The sequence below is a fragment of the Dermacentor silvarum genome, chromosome 1, assembly GCF_013339745.2.
Source record: "Dermacentor silvarum isolate Dsil-2018 chromosome 1, BIME_Dsil_1.4, whole genome shotgun sequence".
Classification (NCBI taxonomy): domain Eukaryota; kingdom Metazoa; phylum Arthropoda; class Arachnida; order Ixodida; family Ixodidae; genus Dermacentor; species Dermacentor silvarum.
In genome coordinates this window covers 110,808,399-110,832,699 of record NC_051154.1, presented here as the reverse complement: position 1 = coordinate 110,832,699, position 24,301 = coordinate 110,808,399, and the positions used below count along the sequence as shown (strand labels likewise).

The 24,301-nt window shown below is 43.3% G+C and overlaps 1 protein-coding gene across 2 annotated transcripts in view; it reads right to left on the bottom strand.

Annotated features, from left to right (window-relative positions):
* Nucleotides 1-3,289: 3,289 nt before the first annotated feature.
* LOC119434937 (short transient receptor potential channel 4-associated protein-like) overlaps nucleotides 3,290-24,301 on the bottom strand; it is a 142,194-nt gene continuing 121,182 nt past the window's right edge. For both annotated transcript variants that reach the window (XM_037701949.2, XM_037701942.2), the window contains 3 exons: nucleotides 13,017-13,126; nucleotides 3,989-4,270; nucleotides 3,290-3,872 (listed from right to left, as the gene is read on the bottom strand). In XM_037701949.2, coding sequence (XP_037557877.1) covers nucleotides 3,750-3,872; nucleotides 3,989-4,270; nucleotides 13,017-13,126 — 515 coding nt within the window. In that variant the 3' untranslated portion in view covers nucleotides 3,290-3,749. The remainder of the gene's footprint in view (nucleotides 3,873-3,988; nucleotides 4,271-13,016; nucleotides 13,127-24,301) is intronic.

The following is a 24,301-nucleotide window of genomic DNA, read 5'->3' as shown; positions in this document are numbered from 1 at the left end:
CAGCAGCTTTACCAGCTACATGTTTAATTTGAAATAGCTTTTGAATATTAAATTGCTATTAATTTAAAATATGTGCACACATCTCATAGATATGGCTATTCAGTGGACAAAGTGCAGAGCAGACTGACGCTTCATTCAGTTGTAATAAAACAGTTCCACTGCGTCAACTTCCATAAAATATGAAGCTAAGCATTTAGGTGTAGATGACACCGTATAACTACAGAAACCACACAATGTTTATGTGCTTCAAAGAAATTGTTTAATAAAATTAAAACAAACAGGCCACCTCCACTGCAGTGACAACAAAGAAAACTGCAGTGTTCACACAATACATTGTTACTATGCAAATTTTCACGTTTCTTTCTTGCTTTTACTAAGTTGGTATTTACAAAATAATTACGCAGTCACACAGCATACAATACAAAAACACACTTCGGCAAAAGCAAAACAAGCAACATTTGTTTGTACCATTCCAACATCTACCACACATTCACTTTACCATACCAATCATTTGACCACCTTTCAGAACTTCCAAACATACAGAATGTCACATGAACACAAATTTGTTATTAGTTACTTTTCCTACAATGTTCAACTAATATACAGTGTGTTTACAAGAATTTAAAAAATATTAAACTGTTTAAAGCATGTCACAGTCGGTTCACTAATATTTCGGACGCATTGGTGCAAAAACTAATGCCAATAGGCAACAGCAATAAAAACAGCAAAACATAATCAACTATTCAAAATACGCTCCTTACCATTGCACAAAGCTCTCACAATGCATTTTACTTTATATATTAAAAAAAAATATACAACATTGAGTGCCATAACTAATATCAAATGCTTAGTAGCAATCAAAATAAAAGTATGAACAAAGACTGCCCTTTCAAAATTGCAACAACTATGCAAAAGAGCACATAAGTTCATTAAAGACCCTAGGGTAATATGTTGTCTTGCTGCTGCTGTTCTCTACCATGTTCCCATTTAAACATTTATTCAGAGAGATGGTGCTACACCACAAGCCATGTCAATAGGAACAGGCATTTCATTAATTATATGCAAGAGCAATGCAACACTAAATCATCAGTGCCTCCTACTATGCCTCCTCATAATTTATTGTACTAACCGATACCTAAATTCAGCCATGAAATAAAATGTATTTTACCATAAAAGTGCTCAAAAACTCACTATTACATTTTGAAGCACCTTGTAAACAGATTTAAAGAGTATTAAATAAAAAGTATCTGCTCTAAATTAAATTTCATAAAAGTAGGTGGACAGTCATGCCTTTTAAGAAAATTTGGGAAATGCATAATACTGAATGTGAACTTAACTATTATGAACAGTTTAGTGTACCTAACTAGGAGATATGTATTGAGAGCGAAGATGTAGGCACTGTAAAATTTCAACCTGGGCCTGTGTGTTTTAAGAATCCATTTTATTACCCTTTTCATTTCGTTACACATTGCACCAAGTGGCCAATCTTGGTGATAACGGTGACATCCAAACATATGACTAAAGGCAAAATGAACAAAAAATGAAATGAAATGTTACAAAATACAAGCCCAGGTCACACTTCCTAATACACTGGCTCATACAAATCCTAACAAGACGTGCAGAAAGAGGACAGCATTGGGTCAGCAGACTGGCTAACCTTCTTGAGCTGACGTGGCAAACTAGGAATTGTTGGCATTGAAGCATATGCCTCATGAAGCTAACTTCTCTTACTTGGCCCGCGTCTCAAAAAATGCTATTGGAGACTGACATCATATATTTGATCTTGCCTCTAGATCTGACTTTCTGTGGATTCACATTCGTTTCCCGGCTACAGAAACAAGGCTGTTCCTCAAATGAAGCATGCCTGAATTTGAAATTTGTTACTTGTCAGAGCTCCCATCAATAACATGTGAATCTTGTCCAATCTTTCACTGTACATGGAAAGCACTGAACATTGTGTTATCAAAATTATTTCAATTTTTATAAAAAAATATTACAATATTTTACAAGGTGCTGCATGTAAGGAAGATTATGCTACATTTTGCACTACTACTATGCAGGACAACATCAATTTACTTCTAATGCCAAGCAACTATTTTGCCTTGTTAATTTTGTGCATTTAAAATAACTACAGAAAAAATGATCCAACAAATTTGGAAGAAAACCAGAACATTTACATTATGGCTTCAATAATTTATACAGGAAAAAAAGCAATTTTTAACTTTTTCACAACCTTATGGCCTGTCATGAATGAGTTTAAAAGCAAAGCATACGCTATACTCAGAAACCCTGCTTGATAACCCTGACAAGTGTCAGTGTATGATGGAAGGAAGAAAGCTTGTAACTTAGTACATATAAGTAGAAAACAAGCTGGGTTTCTGAATAAGCAGTAATGTGCACAAAACTGTGAGCCACACAAGGAGGTTAGAATGCCATTATGATAATTCAATTTGATTTCATCCATTTATTCCTTTTTGTAATGCACCGAAATCCTGCAAGTGCACATGCTGCTAGCACAAAATACATGCAAGCAGCGGCCACAATTCAGATGTATATGCACTCGATGCTATATGTTTCCCAATACATTAATACTATACCAAGAAAGCAACTTTATGTAGACTAAGCTAGATGGGATCAATGACATTTATTTTAAAACAGTATGCCAAATGCGAAGTTGTCATTGATTAAAATACCCTGCACCACAAATGACAAGCCGAGAAAAATTTTGTGGCCAGTAGCTAACCTCAACTTACAAACCACTCAATCTGAGATATTTGTCTTGTTCATACTAAGTAGATTAAAAATGCAAGCAGTATACAACAGGCATAAGTGGCTATTAACACAACGATCACAGTTAATTCACTATTATTTATAAACAAAACAACATGGCACTCAGATGAAGGTGGGAGATCATTTACGCAGTTAAAGCTTCATGAAGTTGTAAACCAGTCTCCTTCCTACCTTTTTAAGACCACTAACCACCTCCCATAATCCAAGCCAAGTAAAAACATGGGAGCATTCAACACATCTTCTCTGCACCAAGAACTGATGATAGAGTTTGTGTGTCCCTGGCTGCTTAACAATGCTGGAAAAGAAACCATGTAATTGATTTAAAGGTGCATCATGATCACATTTTTCTAAAAGATGAATGAGAACTGTGAACACACAGACAGTTGCACAGCAATAATCACAAGTTGCCCTTGTCAGCCCAAAACACACGGTCACCCATCTCAACCTCCATGAACTAGTATTTTAGCACACTCAGCACAACAATGATGATCACAAGATGTGGGATTCAGCTCTGCACAATGTACAGAATGGCAGTTTGTTATCTAGTGACTTTACCATCAAAAGAAACTAGCTCCCATGAGTGCTCTATTGCTTAGTTAACATAGGACCCTTGACAGCAAAGAGATTCGTTGACAGTACATAGAAATCTCAACATCCATATTAAACAGCCCAAGAGGCCAAGGATGCTTCAATCATCAAGTGTGGCCAAGATGAATGTTTACTGTACCTGGCTGCTTTCTTTAGCCATCTATTAGATGTTCTTTAGTGAATGCAGATGGAATGAATGACTGAGCATGCTCCAGTGAACACTGTCAATCTCAGGATGAGTTCAACAATTGCTTTTTAACCAACTCTACTCAGCACACAGGGCCCATTTGATTACTGAACATAGTTTGTAGTACTACATCCACATGCTCAGTGCTTGGGCTGCACTGTGCCAATGCATAGCAGCCGGTCCATCAACTGTCTCGGGTGCTGGGCCCAGGGTGAACATGGTAGACAAGGGACACAGGACTGGTAATGTCCTCTGAGACGAGTGTGTTCACCATGGCCTTCCACCGATGGAATCCAATTCGTGAGCTCTGGAACAGCATAGAACCAAATTCAGCTACAAAAAAAGTTCTAAAAACGCTGGCCGTACTTGTAATGTGAACTTATTCTGGGAGTACAAAGGTGTCTGTCAACGAAAGGTGCTGACCTTTTCAAGGGCAGAGCAATCTTTGTCCTTATGGAGGTAGTGCTCCTGCCAGAAGTGCAGAAGCTCAAGCAGGTTTTGCAACAGGCTGCCTGATGAAGCTGTGGCTGTGGCTGCTGTGGAGCCAGCCGGGACACTGGCAGGCGCACTAGCATTGCAGGCTGTCTTGCTGGCCGCACCCGGTGGAGGTGGGCCCCGCAGTGCATGCAGGTAACTAACCAGTTGACCACGCTGTTGTGCAAAGATGAGCAGCACTAGGGCTGTGTTCACGCAGCTCACATTCTCCTGCAGAAAGATGGGACACACAGCAGGCTTATTCTGGTGCCTACATGTATATTAACATGAAGCTGTTGCATCAACACTTGGAGGCTCGCATACCGATTGAAAATGCAAAAATGGCAACACTGCCCACCATTCCTACGAAACCGCTTGACTGTTAGTGCTCAAATATTGCAAAAAGGTAACATTCTGCATTGAGTTCAGTTTATTACCATGCTTAGACAGCAACAAGGAAAAGGGGTTTGAACAGAAAGCTAGAAACAGCATGCGGGATAGGCACAATAAAGAAACCAGCAGTGGAAATATATTAAACCTAGGGGTGTGGAAATATTCAAATCTCTTGAATAACGAATTGAATATTGCACTATTTGATTCAGTCTTCAAATACAATAGTCGCCCTTTGTAAATTTGCATATTTTTTGAATAGCTTTACAATATTCCAAATCGTGCCTGAGGGTGATCAAACATAAAACTGTAGCGAATGTACAGCAAATTTATTCACGGCTGCCATAGTAGTCATGATGATGATAAGGCTTCATTAAAATAGGGATGGCTCATCGAGAGATGACTACAGGGCCAGCTACAGACGAATGCTCCCCTGCACGGTTACACCATGTGGAAAATGCCCGATTCCGCAGCAAAGGCGTATAGCACTCGCAGGACACTGTTGGCTTTCGGTGAAGGATGGATCCTACTCCTTGAAGCTGGTCATTTATATAAAACAGGAGAAGTTGTGTTGTGGAACACGCTACATCGCCCAAGGAGTCGGACTTTTCTAGCTAAACCGCCATCATATACACTCCCCAATGGGTCCCAAGTATTCGAATAAACTGCTTATTTGCTGCGAATGCTACATTTGTGCTTTTCATAGAAAACACTTCTCAATGCACAACGTAATGACAGAAACTTGCTAATGTTGTGAATATACCAGGATGTGAGGATCATTTTATTTCAACGGTGAAAATGACGGCTTACTATTTGAAAAGTATTCAATACTCGATTAAGTTCGCTTCTGGCATTTATTCGATTCCTATTCAATACCATCTCGAAATTTACTATTTGCACGCCCCTAATTAAACCGTGAAGAATGAAATCAAAACAAAACTTTATAATACCATATTTACCCGAATCTATGTGCACCTTTTTTCTGAAAATGGGTCCGAAAATTGCCTGCGCGTTACAATCAAATACAAAACCAAAACAGCATTCGTGTCATTGGCAACAGCCTCCCACCAGAGCCACCGAGCAGTGTCATCGCCATCACAAAATGGCGACAGAGCCCATTTTCGCAAAGGTTGCTGTTGGTTCATTTTGTGCTCAACAGAGAGTGGTATTCTCAGCCAATAACGTAATTGGCAGCCACCGTTTCTGGCACTGTGCCAAGCTCGCTATCTGCGCACAGTGCCAGGAACGCTGGCACTGTGCCCATATCCATACTCCGACTAGTCCGAGTCAAGTCTAGCGGAAGTGATAGCAGTATCTAAAGTAATCACTCAAGAATACCGCCCCTGCATACTTGATATATCTGTGGCCAATGACTCATAAATGGCAACAATGCGTCGCTTTCATTATAAAATCTCAAAAAGAAAGAATAACGGTAATAGAAATTAACGAGACCCGACGGCTGCGACACTGATAAGCAGTGCGGCCAAAGTTTCACTTCTACGAGGGTGGGTACAGCCTAGCGTTAACAGACAATAGTACGATAGTCGTACTTCCGAAAGTACGTAATTCTTAAAAAAATTCAGAACGCATATTTTCACTTCAGCCTGTTTACTAAGCTGCATCAATAAATATACACAGTAACAGTAGGAAGAAGCGCGCTGATCCAAACACCTTTCTTGATTGATGTCAGCTATTGGCCAATGGCAGCCACGTATGGGAACCTGCTACAGTAGAACCTCGTTAATTCGACCCCCGTTGATTCGGAAAATTGGATAATTCAGACTTGTCCTCTGGTCCCGGCAGGCGCATGCATTATTTAATGCAATCAAACTCTTGTTAATTTGGATGTATTTGGACCCACATCGATTAATTCGAGCAACTCTCGGAGCTGGGCAAGCGTGGAGCGCCGCAAATGCGCGATGCAAGAGGGGAAAAAAAAAAAAAAAAAAACAAACGCCGCTAACGTCGAACCGAAACCAAGTGGCGGATTCCACATCGCCATAGTCATCAGCGGAAATCGTACGAGAATGACAGCAATGCCAGAACGCTTCTTGCCTATTTGGGCCTTTAAAGCCTTTATTCTTGCATTTACCGCTGCGCCTAACACTGCCTTGGCCGTGTGCCTTCATAACTGCGTAGGCACATCTATGATCGTGTCGATAGCCACCACGGTTTCGTGTAAAGCGGTTGCGGCAAACAGTAGTTTCGTTTTGAATCGGTGCACACGTCGGCTGTGTGTCTTCAGAGCTGCAAGATCACCCTGCATGATCGCGTAGACAGCGGAAACACTTTAGTCCGCATCGGTTGCGGCAGGTAGTAATTTTGTCGTGACTCGGTGCACGCATTGGCCGCGTGCCTTCACAACTGAGTAGTCGCCATCCATGATCACATCGATAGTGGCCGTGGTATCGTCCGCAGTTGTTGCGGCAAATGGTAGTTTCATTTTAGCTTGTTGCAAACCTGCCGAGGATGAAGAGCACCGGCTACATCGTGATCGACAGGCTATCTGTTGGCGACCAGCTCACTGGTGAAAAAAAAAGTTGCAGTGGCTTAGCTCGGCTATGCCAGGATATACGTAGCGTTAGCAAAGGTTCAGCTGATTATTCTTAGCTTTCCTGGTTGTCTCCTACGCTCAACCGCTAATTGCCAGGCAACTACTTCGGGATCCGATGAGTCAAGCTTCTCCGTTCTTCTGCGCTGTTGAGCAGCATTTGCGCTCTCCTTCTCCATAGCTATACCACACTGGCAAACGCCAGTCGAAGCGCAGCGGCTCCAGCGCAGTGTCAGACGGCGACTCCACAGCGAGCGCGCGCCGGCGCCAGTGCGTCTACCACGGCTACGACGTCACTCCTCTGGAATACGCAGACCGGCGGCGGTGAGTCGCGCGCGGCGGCGGCGGAGTGCGCGAGAGGTGCCGGCTCCGGTGGCTCCGGTGCGCAAGCCGTGTGACATCACTGATCCTTGCGCATGCGCAGCACGGCTCTTGATGTGCCGCGCGAAACGGGCTTGGCTAGGCCAGTGTAGCTAACGCTACAAAATGATTAGGATGGGCACGCTGTAGTGAAAAACGTCTCAGATGAAAGCGCGCACCGCGGCTGCACTGCAAAGTAAGTAGCGAGGCCTTTGCCACTGCGAGCGCTAATCAGTTGTGAGATGATGAGGATTGCAGCTTCGGCACTGCTTTTGAGCAAAATAGAAACAGGATTTCCTCATTCATTAAATAAAAGTGTGTTGACGTAGTAAGCATTTTTTCCCTTGATACTCTCGATAATTCGACATTAGGTTAATTCGGACATTTTTTTCAGTCTTGGAAATTCGAATTAACGAGGTTTTACTGCATATGACGAAATATGGCAGCCCCAAAAAGAGTGAGGAGAAGGCTTCTGCTAAAAGGGAAAGTTTGAGAAAAAGGTGACTGTGCGGTACATTTGCGAGCTCCACACGCCGGGCATGACTGCAAAATTTGGCCAAGATGTTTGAAAGCAGTGTATGCTATCCACGCACTGTGTTTTTCACCAAGCCCGAGGGTTGGTTCAGGACCCCTTTAAGAATAATAGAGAATACAGTTAAACTTCCATATAAAGAACTTCCATATAACAAAATTCTCGATATAACGAAGTATTTATCCTTTTATAGCTTCTTGCCCATAGAACACCATGTATTCAGAAACATAATATAACGGAGTGTGTTTATACACTATTTCAATATAACAAAATTTCCCTACCGCTGTGAAGGATTACTGAGACCACAAATGGAAACTTCCGCGGACGTAGATGGTTAAATGGTTGAATTACAAGCACCTGCTTGGAAATGCTCCTCTCAAATTGCATGTTGCGCGACCAAGAGCAACTGCTGAAGAGCAGCAGTATTATGTTCTGTATAAAGGTGAAGTGTGATAAGATCCTATGGCGCCCACGCACTGTATGCTTTAGGTGCGAGTTCAAGCATGCGAGGATGAGCTGAGAAGGATGGTGGCTTGCCGAGTGCTGTCATCTTGCGCGGGCAAGGGGAAAGGGGGGAGGGGAGCGAGCTCACGGTAATGTGATCAAGTGCACGCGAAGGGAGTGGGGAGAAGAAGTGGGGGCAGGTTGGTGCACTTCTTTAGTAGCACGGCCGTGGCTTTGCATGGCTGTCAGCGCGGCTGAGCGTATACGCAGCCTGCACACCCAGTTTTAGATGTAATCTGCCGCATGAGCAAAGTCTGGGCGAGCTGAGACGGCGTGGCATTATGTCCACTGTCTTCATGTGTGTTTAGTTCTGGAAGATGTGTAATCTTGAGTTTCACAGAAGCGTTGAAGAGAGAAGCAGATGGATTCATTCCCCGCTGCCGGCGCTTTTCATGATATTGTCGTCCCGGGACAACAATATCAGCCGCAGTGGATGAGTGGACGCGAAAGCATGGCCGACTTCGCGTTGTACCGCTGATGTGAAGATATTGTCAACACGGCATAAAACTGCATCTTTTGTTGCTAACTCTCAATTTCAACAAAATAATGTTTTTTTTTCTCATTCAAGTTTGTTTTTTCCAATTGCCCGATAATTCATGAACTTTTGCGGCCCCTTCTGTGTAAGAAATATCCATCAGCGACTGTACTTATTTGCATAAAAGGTTGAATTTCGATGTAATAAAATTTCGATAAACCGAAGCAAGTTGCTAATTTTGCCGACTCGAGGTTTAACTGTAATAAGAAAAATAATCTACCAAGGAGAATAGTAAAAGTCAGCTGGAACGATGCAGGCTGGCTGTTAGCCGTTTCTGGTGGCACAAAGGCAGGGAGGGAACATAATAGATTTCAAGGCAATAAATTTTTATCAGGTTCAATAGTTTAACACGAACCACTGTTCTGATGGACTGACCATAAGCACAGATGAAAGGCAAAAAGAACAAGCTTGGTGGCATCTGCCACTTCCCAATTTCAAAGGGGATGCTTATAATGTCCATCCATCCATTGTTAGTGTTTCTGTACCTAATACTTGTGGGCTGCCTGCACTTGGGAAGTAACAGGCATATCCTACTCAATGTAACTTTTTGCTTTCGCATGCTACACAAGTCATTTGGTGGCTCTTTTTCTTTAATGATGCAGCACGAGATGGTACTCACAGAATTTTACCTTAATTGTTAGTGCTAGGAGGGCAAGATTGTGTAAGCACCAGGTCCTCAATGGCAGAGTCCAGAACCTTGGTCCATTGTTAGTACATGGGAGCGATACGTACGAAAAAAGCCGACCATATGAAGAAACGTGCAATTATTTGTGTAGTTTTTAGCTTGAAAAGAACTGCAACAATTATGGACAGTGATGGCTTCGCTCACCCCTATTACAACTCTCGGTCACTGTTGTCAGTGGTTTGCTGCTACATGCAAAGCATGATTTTATTCAGCATGTTAACTGTAGCTAGAAGCTTAAAAAAATTAAATTATGGGGTTTTCCGTGCCAAAACCACAATCTGATTATGAGGCACGCCGTAGTGGGGGACTCCGGAAATTTGGACCACCTGGGGTTCTTTAACGTGCACCTAAATCTAAGTACATGGGTATTTTCGCATTTTGCGCCCATCGAAATGCAGTGGCTAGAAGCTTACTGTTATGTAGAGGTTTCGGTTTCGAAACCCACATATTCCACACCCAAGGGCCGCTGCTTGTAAGTACGCTCTACTATATAAGGAGCTGTCTACGCCAATAAAGAGTTCTTTGCCTCGGTTACCCATCTGCGTCTGCTTGAGTTGCTCTGCCACCGTCCCGGCATGCCCCCGTGTTTCCCGCGTGCCCGGCGTGGCATCCATGGCCGCCACGCCGATACAACAATTGGCGACGAGGATAATCAACATGCATCGTAGCCACATGTAAGTCGTCGACTGCGAGCTTACTTCTGCGGCAAGCCATTCACTTTATTTCTGCCTGCTACCATTATTTTACGGCTCCTCCTTCGTCTTCTTCGGCAAACCTGCCTTCAACAAGCCTTCTATGGCGTCTTGTCTTCGTCGCATCTCCTGCCATACGTCCTGCCTCGATATGAATGCCGCTATACCTCCTCCTCCCTTCCTTCAGTGCCTCGGCGTGCCAGTAATTCCCTGGCGTGATTGGCGTCGCGTCTTGCAAGTATATATCGACGCCGCCGCCAGGGACGCCACGCCGGCGCACAAGAAGGCGCTCCTGCTGGATGCCTTGGGAGTGGAGGGCGTCCGGATATACTTTGCCGCTGTTGAAGACCAGACGCAGGCCGGCACTGACGGAGGAACTAGCGACGCCGAGGCAGTCGACGTTTTCGAGGAGGCGCTAGCGGTACTCGGCAGGTGTTTTGCGCCAGAGGAAGATGAAGTCGTCAAACGACTACAATTCAAGAGGAGAACACAAGGTACGGAGGAATCTACTACGACATTTCTAAAGGACCTCCACAGGCTTGCAAGAGCTAGCGGGTTCGGGACAGCAATGGACGCTATGCTCAGAGACCAAGTTCTCGGCGGACTACTGTCCAACCCGCTACGCCGCAGATTCATTCAGATGGGTAACGAGTTTACCTTTCAAAAAGCCTTGGATATTGCAAGAGAAGAACGCCTTGACAAGTTGATGCAAGAACTCAGCGTTCTTCACATAGACGCTGTAGTACATCAGAAAGGACCACAACAAGGTCGACGCGATGAGCGTCGCTTGCGACATGACACGCAAGACGGGGTTGCACAAGGGACTTTGCAACCACGCCGCAGGCCAACCCCTGTTCGACGTTACTGTCAGCGAATGTGAACCTGTGCCGAGTGGTAGAGCCTCCTGCTTCTGCGGACTTGCACAGTGCAGCAGACCATGCGACTGCACCCCGCCGTACTTCAGTGCCAACGTGTGTCTCACCGAAGCAAGCGTCACGACAAGCTCCACGGACAAAACAGGTGAACTGTCAACCATCTGTTCAGTGCTGTGTTGAGCGCATACAAACAAAATAATTTTATAACTGTACGCGTGCTAAAGCACAAACCCGTACCAGAAAATTTGTTCAGCAAGCAGATGCTGTTACGGTGGATCCTGCAGTGAATTCCCCAGTGCCATGCAACTTGTCTCATTCGCGAGTGTTGCCATATGTACCTTCTAGAGTAGCTCGCTTAAGTGTAAGGCAACAGAGTCAGGCACGATTGCCAATCCAGACTGACGTGCCCAGTCAATGTGTGTCTTCCCGAAGCAAGCGTCACGACAAGCTCCACGGACAAAACAGGTGAACTGTCGACCATTTGTTCAGTGCTGTGTTGAGCGCATGCAAACAAAATATTTTTATAACCGTTTGCGTGCTAAAGCACAAACGTATTATACAGTCTACTGCTGTTCAGGCACCGATTCAATGTCCGGCTGTGGTGACCAGCCAAAATAATGTCTTCAATTCGCCTAATAGGCGTGTAACTGGACCACAGAGTCCAATTCAGGCCACAGTGGCTCCAACGCAGGGCCCTGGGTCCACACATTTCACACCTTTCTCGCCCTGGCGATCCAAGAGATGCTGTAAGAGGCCTCCGCATTTAAGGGATTGTGTTTCCTAGTTCTTGACATATTTTGAGTGTGCAGTGTATTCTTCAAGTGTTTTGCCTGTTACAATTTTGTTAGGACGATGAAAAGAGTTCATTGGGTTCATTGTGTGAGTACTTGGCGCCCATTATGCCTTATTGGCACGACTGAAAAGTGCTTCATTGTTTTAAGTTAATGGGTGACGATAGCCTTATGTTTATAGTGTATTGCTATATTATCTGTTGTATTGCATCTATTGTTTTGCCATCAATGTTAAAAAATTACCGAGTGGTGTTATCTTTCACAGGGTGGGGGAGAAACTGTACAATGTTGCACAAGGATCTGTCTCCATACACATGCATACGTTAATTACCGTATAATGATGTGACATGCCCCGCCTTACTTAAAAGAGGGGGGATGATGTTATGTAGAGGTTTCGGTTTCGAAACCCACATATTCCACACCCAAGGGGCGCTGCTTGTAAGTACGCCCTACTATATAAGGAGCTGTCTACGCCAATAAAGAATTCTTCGCCTCAGTACCCATCTGCGTCTGCTTGAGTTGCTCGGTCGCCGTCCCGACGTACTCCCGCGTGCCCGGCGTGGCATCCATGGCCGCCACGCCGATACAACACTTACCACGTAAGGAAAAGAAATCAGTGAACTTTAGGGAAATGGCAGAAATGACAGACAGCACCTCATCTGCATTATTACTATAGCACCATGTCTGCACACTAATAGATCTATTCAATTAGCCATACACTTTGTGCAATGCAAAAGCCTGCTGCTTTGCACCATGTTTCAATACCGAAACTGTGACTAGGTACACAGAAGAAGTCGTGGCACCTGAATATATAGTACAAGACTAAGATTATGCATGTCACATTCTGGGGAAAAAACTCATAAGCAGGTTTTCTATGTTAGTTCCTTTAAGCAAGATTCACAATCCAATGTACTGATATTTTATCGAATATAACTTCAGAATTGCCATGTGCTCAAGAAGCCAGGAATTAAATTTTTTAAATATAAAATCCACAATTACGCTTTCATAACACCTGACACTGCCACTTGGTACTATCAGTAGAATGAAGAAATGTTAATATACCTGTGTGAGGTTGGAGATCGTGACAAGAGAAACCAACTTTTTGAGATAACGAATGCGGTTTCGTTGGTCCCCAATATGGCTAAGCACATAGCTGCTCCTTTCAGCATACTCTGTAATAGAGGGAACACCACCAAATAATTATGTAGAAAACTAATCAATGACAGAGACCACAAACATTAGGACCAAACTGTTGCTTAAGCAATGAGAAGAATCATTTGCAAACACTGCAAAACCCTTATACCAAGTACCTGATGTATATGAAAACGTGACTTCGAATCGTCACTGGACTTCCCATTTTATCTGTCTCGGGGTTAACATTGTCTTCATCAATCTAGCACATTTATTCCAGAGTATCAGCTTCCAGTATGACACAGGAGATGAAGGTGTACACTATTCTAGTCGCCTCCCACTCAGATCACAGCCACATGGAGATTACCACTTTCTTGACTGTCGCCAAATCTTTTCTTTTTCGGGAGAGACAGCAGTTTGTGGCCAATTACCATCTGAGACAAAGATAATAAGTGGTGCCCGTGGTCAGACATCATTCAGGCAGTTAAGTTTCTCCAGCAGGTGGAGGCCATGATGAGTGGGAACCCTGACAGACAAATTATGGCTATTGCCGAGCAGCTTCAAGTGGCACATGCAACAGCCAAGCTTTCTGTGCATGATGTCATTACGTGACCTTCCTCAGTAATGAATTTGCTTGCTCCCACCAGTACAGCGCAACCCAAGAGTGACTGGCTATGAATATATGCGATCATGCCTCCCTCAGTGTGGAGTCTCTAGTTCCCAATATAAACCTTCTGCGGTGCTATGTAAGGGCAGCGTCACTGAGAGGGAAACTAACAAGCAGCCACACAATGTTAAAAATTCGCTAAAAGTTGCTACTGTGGAAGCACTGCCCAAAGTTAACATGCACTATGTGATCCGAGCATGCAGCCATTATTAAGCCGAATTCAGCCTATAATTGAGGCCGAAGATGGTCTTATTCAGCAGCCTTAGAAACAGCAGTAAAAGAAAATGTAAAAATATCTCGACTCTTATTTAAAATATTGTTGCTATTCATAAAGTCATCATTATTTCCTCAAATAGTTCACGTACCCACTATAATGAAGTCACTTTATTTGAAATACCCTGTTGTTCAATCTGGCATGGCCCCTACTGCAGTGTATACTGGGTGTTTCACTTAGCTTTCCGACTACCACGCAGCGGGCGTGGGTTCGATCCCGGTGGGGATCGGGTAATTTTTTCGCGTTCCCGGTAACTAAACTTAAAAAAAGGCAGTGCCCCTTAGGCAACTAAGACCAATGGCCACATTGTTCACAGCCATCCGGAATTACTCAAAGTATATTTTTGAAGTGAAATCAGCTAATTAACTAAGTCCAATAATGAAATTTTTTAAATATTACTTTTCGGGCATATGCGTGGTTGTAGAAGTTGTTTCCATGGCATTATCTTTTATGTACTCCCATAGTCCTTCAATACTTTTCTGGTCACGAAACTCCGCCGTCACTCTATGGGAGAGCTTGATATGTCGCATGAAGCTGCCGCGATGCGGCGCCACCGCAGCTGAGAGGCCACCTTTCTCCGTGTTAAACCGGCAGAAGATAGCGCCAACCTTTCCTTTCTCAAATGAACCACTTAGTACCCAGAGAGACTGCAGATGCAGTCGGCATGGACTGAAAGTTTGGACGTGTACTTCATATTTGCGATTGATTTTTAGGCAAGATTTGAATTCTGGCATTCTACAATTGAAGCGGTACGTTCGTGTGACGATGCCGTTCAGGTGTTGTATGCCGGGGGGCCGTTTGGGCTACAAAGGCACGACTCTGCCAACAACTGCGCTCGTCGCTCGCTCGCACCGTCTCTTATCTCCACACGGCTCTGACCTTTATGCGCCGTGCATTCGCCGCTCAGTTTCCGTTGAAGCAATAGACCGCACGTACCTTCGCCCGCTGCGGCGTATGCTTGCTGCTAGCGTTTTGACAGTCATTGTCTGCAGTCATTCAGTGTGATCTATTCGTGTTTGTTTGTGCGCGCTCACACCACGCTTGTTCATTCAGTTATTAATAGTCGGGCCACATTTTCCAACGCACGCAACACATGCAATGCTGCTCGGATCGGCAGTGCAGCGCTACAGGTGTGTCCCTTCGCACGCGCTGCCCACGGGAAGCGCTTCTCATCAACACCACCGTTTCACAAGTGCCTTCTCGTGGTCATCGAGTCTCTCTTCATGTCGGTCTACTTACGGCGCAGCACACCTGCTTACTTAATCAGCTCATGTTTACTACAATTCACATTGCTACCAAAGCCGCTCACCTTACTTCGTATGACATTGCTGTGTTGCTATCGCATTCATTGCTTCGCCCTTAGGGCGAAACTGTGACATTTTTTGAGCTCTACACTACAGCAGTGCTGAGTGAAAGCGAAAATTAAAATGTTATTTCTCATAAGAATTTTCGCGAGTTAGAACGGCTACATTTGGGGCTTCAAAGAAAGCTCGCGATTCAAATATTATCATGCGTCGCAGTTCGCCAAGGAGGTATGGTACTGAGTGCAACGGGCCGTCAATCTTCCTCACTATGCTTGTGCGAGTTAGAGATTAATAAGCGCAGTGCTGAGTCAGTCGGGCATAATAATACGTTTGGGTTTACATAGGGTATATTGACAACGAAAATCGTGTTTGAAAACCTTGTCGCACATTTGGAATAATATGCACGAAAACTACCAAAGCTTGCGATAAATGAAAATGACAATACTTCCCTCCAAGCAAGCGTTTCATTCACGACTACGATCTGCCGATGAACCTGTTCCAAACTAATTCTGACGTCATAGAACATTTCATGTTACGTGCGATTAGAATTCACTAACAGCACACGACCTTGAGCTCAGGTTGTTGCTTACTGGCAATACCACGTCTTATTCTTTGTACAGCGCATAAAAGTGGCCTAAAAGTTTTTAATTGAAGGCGGTTTGGCCAACTAACGACAGATTTCTCAGTAAGAATTATTCTATGAGCGTCGTCTGCTGACACAAGGATCCGCCCAGCTGACTTTTAAAATTGTTTATACTTTTTGTACGCGCCTTGATTTCGGTTAGAAAACACTGTCAGATGTTCAAGTTTGGATACTGTAATTGGCTACGACAAAAGAGAACGTAAATAAAATCGAAAAGAAGCTGGGATTTCGGCTGCAACGCGACCAGAGGAGTAAAATACCACCGCCGCCTGCGGCGGCACTCGGCTAGGTGGCCTTTCTTTTACTATGGCGCCCCTAGCGGCAGGCGCTGGCTCTATATCAAACTGAGGCGAGAGTTTCGTGACCAGAAAAAGCTATTAAGTGACTATGGTACTCCTTTCTTTTTCAGTCGGGAAAAATAAAAAGGACGTTAGTGCACACTTGTGCGTCTGGTTTGCGGTGCTCTCATTTCCAAAGAACAAAGGTTGCATGTTGCTTTGTAAAAAGAAGTGATAGCCCCAGCATCTAGGCAGCCACTTCAGCATGGTTCAAAATGATAAGGAATAGGCCAGCGCTAAAAAGGCATTGAAACACACTTGTAGTTTTTTTTTTTTTTTTTTACATTGAGCACATGGGCTTTATTCTTCAGAAACACAGCTGAGAGTGCTGCACACCAGAAGTGCAAGCGGGCTTCAGAGCTTGGAAAAAAGAACCATGTAAAAGATGTCATGGGATCTACTTCATTAAGTGTTTCAGAACATGCTGGGAAATTTTTACAATCACACTTAGGCCCTAACACAAATATTTTAAAATTCACATAATTGAACTGAGCTAACTAGCTGACTAAAGGCACTTCAAAAAATTCTTTCAGCAACTCAGGACTACGAACAAAATGCCATTGGCCTCAGTTGCCTTCTTCTTCTTCTTTCTGGGGTTTTACGTGCCAAAACCAGGTCTGATTATGAGGCACGCCGTAGTGGAGGGCTCCGGAATAATTTCGACCACCTGGGGTTCTTTAACGTGCACTACAATGCAAGCACACGGGCGTTTTTGCATTTCACCTCCATCGAAATGCGGCCGCCGCGGCCGGGATTCGATCCCGCGATCTCGAGCTCAGCAGCGCAACGCCTTAGCTGACTGAGCTACAGCGGCGGGTGGCCTCAGTTGCCTAAGATGTAAAGCTCTCCGAGAGGTTAAATATAAATAATCTCACAGTAGTGTTCACCAACATAAGTCAGCGCCATCATGGAGGGAAGCTATGAAAGTAGCGAGTGCAAGTGCATGCAGAACATGCTCTCATCCGAGCATTGTGTGTTTGGTTATTTTGGTAAGCTCCAAAAGCGCAAACAACGTAAACAAATGTGCACACATGCTCCTGCATGCACAGTGGTTACAATGAGCCGTTGCAAACTACAGATAAGTTGATAAAAACAGCAGGGGCTATGCCATGTTCAAGAGAACAGCCTAGCAGACAATTCTTGAATACCAGGACGCTCTATGCGCGCACATGTGCCAACTTTTGCTACTTTTACAGGTGTGCTCCGGGACACTGTGCTGATCGATGTGCTGGTTGACACTTTCGTGAGATTATTAAAATATTGGAGAGCTGTACTTCTTCTCAAAGTACAGTCATATCAGACTCTCCTTAGTGTAAAGGACAACCCAATAGTTGAACCCGACTATATCGAACCCGTTTACATGGCATTATCTTTCACATCGAACAATTTTTGACCACCATAAAGAGTTACAGTGAGAATATACAGAAAAGTAAGGTTACATTGAACAAAAATAGCAGCTACTGTCGATATATCGAACTTAAAATCAAAAGCACAGAACTGCCCCAAAGTTGGCTTTCCCACATGGTGGCTGGGTAAGTTGCCAACACCCTCCCAGAAAAAGTGATTTAGCCTGGCTGTGCCTGCGAAGCTATACCACGCAGAGGCCAGAAGGCACCCCCTAAAAAAAATTGGTCTGTCCCGCAGCACTTGCGTCAGCTTCCTTTGCTGCTTGTGGAGGTTTGCCAGTTCGTGTCATTGTTTTGCGATGTTGTTAACCCACATGCTGCCTTTGTTTTTGCATGATGGCTAGTGCTAAGCGGCAGAATCTGCTATTAACCATGAAGATGGAAATTACTGAGTTGAGTACAGAGGCAAAAAACAATTCTGACGTTGCCAAAGCATCCCGAGCTGACATTATGAAGGAAATGATCCAACACTGCTTCCATCGTGCTGGTTTCCATGTTTTTGGTGACGACAGTGAAAAGCACGTGAGAAGTCTTCCGACGAGCGCATTGAAGTCGTCGCTGATTTCAACAAAGTTTGGAACGATTTGCGAACATTTCCAGAAGCCATTGATGGGTCAACAGTCGACAAGTTCATGTTCACGGACAAAGGTGCCGTGACCACGGGAGAGCTTGAGAACGAGCATTTATCGCCGACAACATGAATCACAACACAAGTGAAGGAAACAGTGAGGAACTCAACTCTGATCCTGCGCCCACCTGTTCCAACTTTATGTGTGAGGCCTGTTCCAGTGCTTCTACACAAACTTGGAAGTCTCAGCTACTTCAAATCCCTGAAATATGCGGAAAAAATGTGTGCTCTCCCAGACAACGAAGATAATGAAGCAGAAGAAAATTTGGGACTATTTTGTGCCACAGCAAGTTGCAATAACTCCATTTCGTCAATAAAGTGCTGTTACAAATGGTATGTCCTTTTACATTGTCAAATTCCTTAAAAAATTATATTATCTCATTACACGATACATAAAACTAATTGAGTTCTATATATGTGGGATTGACTATAACTCCTTGGGCCTATAGAGCCCAGATAATCATTTATTGCTCCTCTTTTCTGCTCAGCAATACAAGAAGTACTGTGAAGTTAACAGCTGCGCTGTGCCAGTTCATCCAGTCCTAACCAGGGTATTCATCTTAAGCCTGCCTTCTGGTCCTTTATGTCCTGTCGTATGGCTAATCCAGCCTACACATACAATGGTTGGATGCAAAGATTTGCTTCCACACGTGATGAAATTGCCAGAGTGATGAAACTTAACACATGTATAGCACAGTCCTTCTGCACTTTCATGCGCTTTTCACCCCCTTGCACTACTACAGGTAACCTTATCCAAACACGTTTCTAGGAGTCACACTATTTGAGCCATGAGTGCATTGTCATAAGCCATTCAGGTTTTTTTCACTGTTGTTAAGTACCAATACTCGAAGTGGAGACCCGATATTTTCTTATTTTATGACCAACGAATACAAGAAAGAACCTTCAGTTGGTACAGCGACCTTGAGTTGAGCATCAGCATTAACAACCCGCTGTTTTGTTTTCTGTCCCTCAGCTGCCAACTTATTTTCCGAATAGCTGATTTTTTAAAACTGCTCAGTTATTTGGACTCCTCGTGGCACCGGCAACTTCTTTTAACACCAATGGGCAACTGAAATATCTGCCATCTGCACATGCATGATGACAATGACTGCAGCCGTGAACAAAGTTGATGCCATCTAGGTTGTTGGTTGCACCTTCGCTTTCATTAGCAGGGCGGTTTTTCGGCTCTCCAATGCTGTTGTGGCTAGTACAAATAGATCTACGACAACTTGACAAAGCAGTGTAGGTTAGGCCTAACCATCTTAGCAGTGTTGGGCATTATGACCATAAAGGAAATTTGCCGCTGCTTGGCACATCCACTGGAACCTTGCTGATAAAATGCTCACTGCCACTGGTACTTGTGATTTTATTGCTTGTCATACAAGCCTTTACCTACACAACTGATTGTAAAATGAAAATTGTTTACACGATGCCATTAGTCTGAAAAAGAAATATCATGCCAGTGTGGCGGGACGCTGTCACGTACTGCTGGTAATTATGCGCTGTAGCATCTCAATGGCTTTCAGCCTGGATATGCTTGCAATGCAGCTAGCAATTTCAATTTAACACTGGCCACCACATTCCACAAGATTCGATTTTGACGGCAGTTTATTCTAGCAGTTAATCACAACGAACAAATGCTGTCGCTGAATCTCACAAGAAGTCTCTTCCAGGACTAGGCAGAAACTTATGGCAGACATCGTTCATGCGTGAATAAAAATTTCACACTGACAGACAGGGACATTCATTTTCATGTTTTAGGTACTTATTTATTTCGGTACCCTCAGGGCCCGAGGGCGTTACAGAGGGGAGTGGGTTACATTCAAAAAGTGGAAAACAAGAAACGGCTGTAAATTTATATAAAACTAAGCATAATTGAGGCTCCCGGAAAAAAAAAAAAAAGAAGGTTACATCAATACAATAAAGGAAATTAGCAATAAATAGCGCACAGTACAAGGAGAGAAAATAACCAGCTGAACAAACAAAGCATAAAAAGATATTTTGCAACAAAGAAATAAAATGAAAACGATGCTCAAAGTAGTAATATGTGCCTGCAAGAACACCCATATAAAAAAGATTGGTGTGGTAAAAAAAAATTGCTAAGAAAAAAGAAAAGAAAGCTGACAATGCCACAATTGTGTTTATGACAACAGCAGGTTTAAAAATAAATTATGGGGTTTTACGTGCCAAAACCACTATCTGATTATGAGACACGCTGTAGTGGGGGACTCCGGAAATTTGGACCACCTGGGGTTCTTTAACGTGCACCTAAATCTGAGTACACGGGTGTTTTCGCATTTCGCCCCCATCGAAATGCGGCTGCCATGGCCGGGATTCGATCCCGCGACCTCGTGCTCAGCAGCCCAACACCATAGACACTGACAACCACGGCGGGTAACAGCAGGTTTGTTAAAGCAGCTTTGAACTTAGCATTATCAGATATTTCGACGACGGATCGGGGAAGGTGATTTCAACTTGCTGACGTACTGGGGATGAATGAATTGAAAAAAAAAAATGGTTGGTGTGGCATGAAGGAATACCGCCAACCTTATGACGATGGTCAATGCAGGCTGAAACGTAACACGAGAGGGTTATCAATTTATTCTTAAGAATGGGGTTGTCATGATGCATCTTCAAAGACGGAATATTTTCCTACGTTGTGATAGCAGTGGTAACGATAAGCTTGCTTTCATAGCAGTGACGCTGCAGTTACTGCGATAATTAGAAAGAATGAAGCAAGCCGCCCGGTTCTGGACAGATTCAAGTTGATAGATGGGCTTCTCTTGAATGGGGTCTCAGACAGACGCAGCATATTCCAGTTTAGTACGAACTAACAATTTGTAAAGGAGTAATTTTACGGAACTAGAAGAAAGATAAAAAATTGAGGCATATGTAGCCCAGCATGCGATTAGCGTTGTTGGTTATATGGTCTACATGCATCTTCCAAAAAAGATTAGAAGAAATAAATACGTCGCAATATTTGTAACGGGACACAGATCCAAGGTTACTAGTACTGAGAAGATATGAGGGCAATGTGGTATTAAGACGAGAAACACGCATGTACTTGCATTTTTTAGTGTTTAGTTCCATGTTCCACATGTTAACCCAGTCAAGAGCATGGTTGATATTGGACTGAAGAAGACCTATATCAGAGACACTGTTAATTTGGCGGTATATGACGCAGTCGTCTGCAAAAAGGTTAATTGATGAACGTAATCTATCAGGTAAGTCGTTGATATAGATGAGAAAACACAATGGTCCCAGCACAGAGCCTTGTGGCACACCCAATTCAACTGCAGAAGTGAAGGATGAAGTGTTATTAGCTGTGACAAATTGTGTACGATCAGTGAGGAAAGAGTGCAGCCATTGAAGAACGTTAGGATCAAGGTTAAGTTAACTGGCAAATGGCTATCCGCAGACTTGTGCAAAGGAATCACTCTCCCAACCTTCCAGTCTTCTGGAATGCAGGCTGTCTGAAGAGATTGCTGGAATAGATTACAAAGTATTATAGCACTGTATACTTTTGTTGTGATGAAATACTTGGAATTTATATTATCAATGCCACATAATGAAGAAACCTTTAGTTTATCTATTATTTTTTCTATGCCAGCAATATCAAAGACAATAGGGACCATTGGTAAAAAATCAGTACCGGGATAGGTAGAGGTTACAGAACACACACTTTCGGAAAAAGCAGAAACAGAGTTCAGAACATTTCCGCACTGATCAAGTAGGATTAGTTGATCGCTCGAGTCGTTAAGGGTGATAGTTGAATTATCTCTTTTGTTGACTACACTCCAAAATTGCCTAGGGTTACTAATTAAAAGAGATGGTAATGTAGTATTGAAAAATTAATCCTTGGAGTCTTAAAAGCTTTTTTTGTATTTGGTAGCCACAGCCTCATAAGCCGTCCAACGTTCTTGAGTACCGGTTAGTTTTGCAGAGCGAAAAATTCGTTTTTTCTTATTACACAGCTTCTTTAACGACTGACTGAACCATGGCGATTGCCAGTTTGACGAGATGACTGTACGTGGAACGTATTTCTCGATGAGCGATGAAACTTTTTCTTTGAATAAATTCCAGTTAGTATTCACGGAGCGATCACGAAAATTGGGCAAGTAATCGCCTAAAAAAGCAGAAAGGTCATGGTTAATAGCATCATAATCAGCGTGTCACGGATATATTTTTTGTGGTTACTCTGGTGAGTCACGGTGCAGCTCAAAAGAAAAATGAAGCAGTAAGTGATCGCTTAGCCCAGGTAGGTACGATATGGGATGGAACAGATCAGGCGTAGTGGTGAGCACTAAATCCAGGATGTTAGAAGTAGTAGTCGTAATTCGAGTGGCCTGCATTACAAGCTGGGACAAGTTGAAATCATTGCACAAATTTAGAAACCTGTCACCTTCACTGGAAAAAAGGATGACAATAGGAACACACATGAGACCATACTATATTAGGGAAAATAAAGTCACCTAGTAAAAGGAATGGACTATTCGGATACCACAATGTAATCATATGGATGACGTCATGAAGGTCGTCAACAAAGGTGGGTGAACAGGACGGCGGACAATAACAACCACCCACTATCAATTTCTTGGAGCACGTTTGTATTTCTACCAAAACAAGTTCTAAAGCGTAAGATGGATAGGAAAAGGCAAAACAGCATCAGAGACTGCTACAAGCACGTCTCTGCCACACCGAGCACCCCTGTCACGCCGATAAATGTTGTAGTGTTTTTTACAATCACACAATTCACTGCTATCAATCTTCGCAGATAACCAGGTTTCAGTAAGACAGATTATGTCGGCGTCAGAAGCATCGATAGCAGAGAAAAGATCATTACATTTTGGAAGAATGCTTCGGATATTTGTGAATAAAAGCGAAAGTTGGTTAATGACCGGTAACTTTGGTCCACTGCCCCTCGTGCAAGTGCTATTCAGTGGCGGGTGGGGCGGAGGCATTGTGCACGTAATCAGAAGAATAAACCGATGGCTTGAAGGAGCTGAAATCATCAGAGGGATTGTATGTGTAGCACTTTTTATTTATGTACAGCTTGTTGAAGCAAAGCTTAAAAGTTAGGGGTTGGCTTTTGCCGAATTCGACCAGTTTCTTCTTAGAGACGAATCTAGTTCGTTATATCCATTGGCAGGACCATTTCACTTGGTTTAAATGAGGCTTTAAATACATGGACCTCCATGGAGATTTCAAAGGGAATTTTATTTACTTTTTTATATCCATTATTTCATTATATCCCGTTTCGTTATAACGAGGTTCGAGTGTAGGTACTATTAGATGATGTGATTTGCTCAAGTGCCAGGTTGCTTCTACGAAGTGGTGTTCTAGCTCTCTCAAGAGAATTAATCCTCTGAGCGCTGGGTGCTTCAGGTGTTTCCATCAGCTGCGTGCCGAAGATTTTTCCAATGTGAATCGAATTAAATATTTGTTGAAAGGTCCATTCGATTTGCCCTGTACTTCGTGAACTAATTCCCACCAGTTCAGTGACAGTTCTTGCTTGTATGGAAATGACATGGCACTTCCTGCACGAACGTTGCACTACCTTTCTGACGAGTGCAGGGATAGCTGTGAACTCATCCTGCATAAAGCTGCATTGAGTGAAAAAAATGGCGGCGTGCAGATGCCGCCATGTTGAACTGGTGGAACAAATAGTTAAGTGTAGCACCTTGTGAACTAGTTTAGAAAATGCAGGTGAATCGAATGGACCCAGACTAACATGTTAATATACTTTAAATTTAAATCACAATTATTAGCGATGCGCTGCTTAACATTCTGCCAATTTTACTGACTCTAATATTCAAACAAAAATGAATGATTAATTATATAACAATACAATTTGGGTTATTTTAAGATCAGAGCTTACAAAGTTCATGAATGTTGGCAACAATCAAAAACCTTGTGGGTTTTTCGCACCTGTCTGCCAAGTCGGAATTTGAGAGGC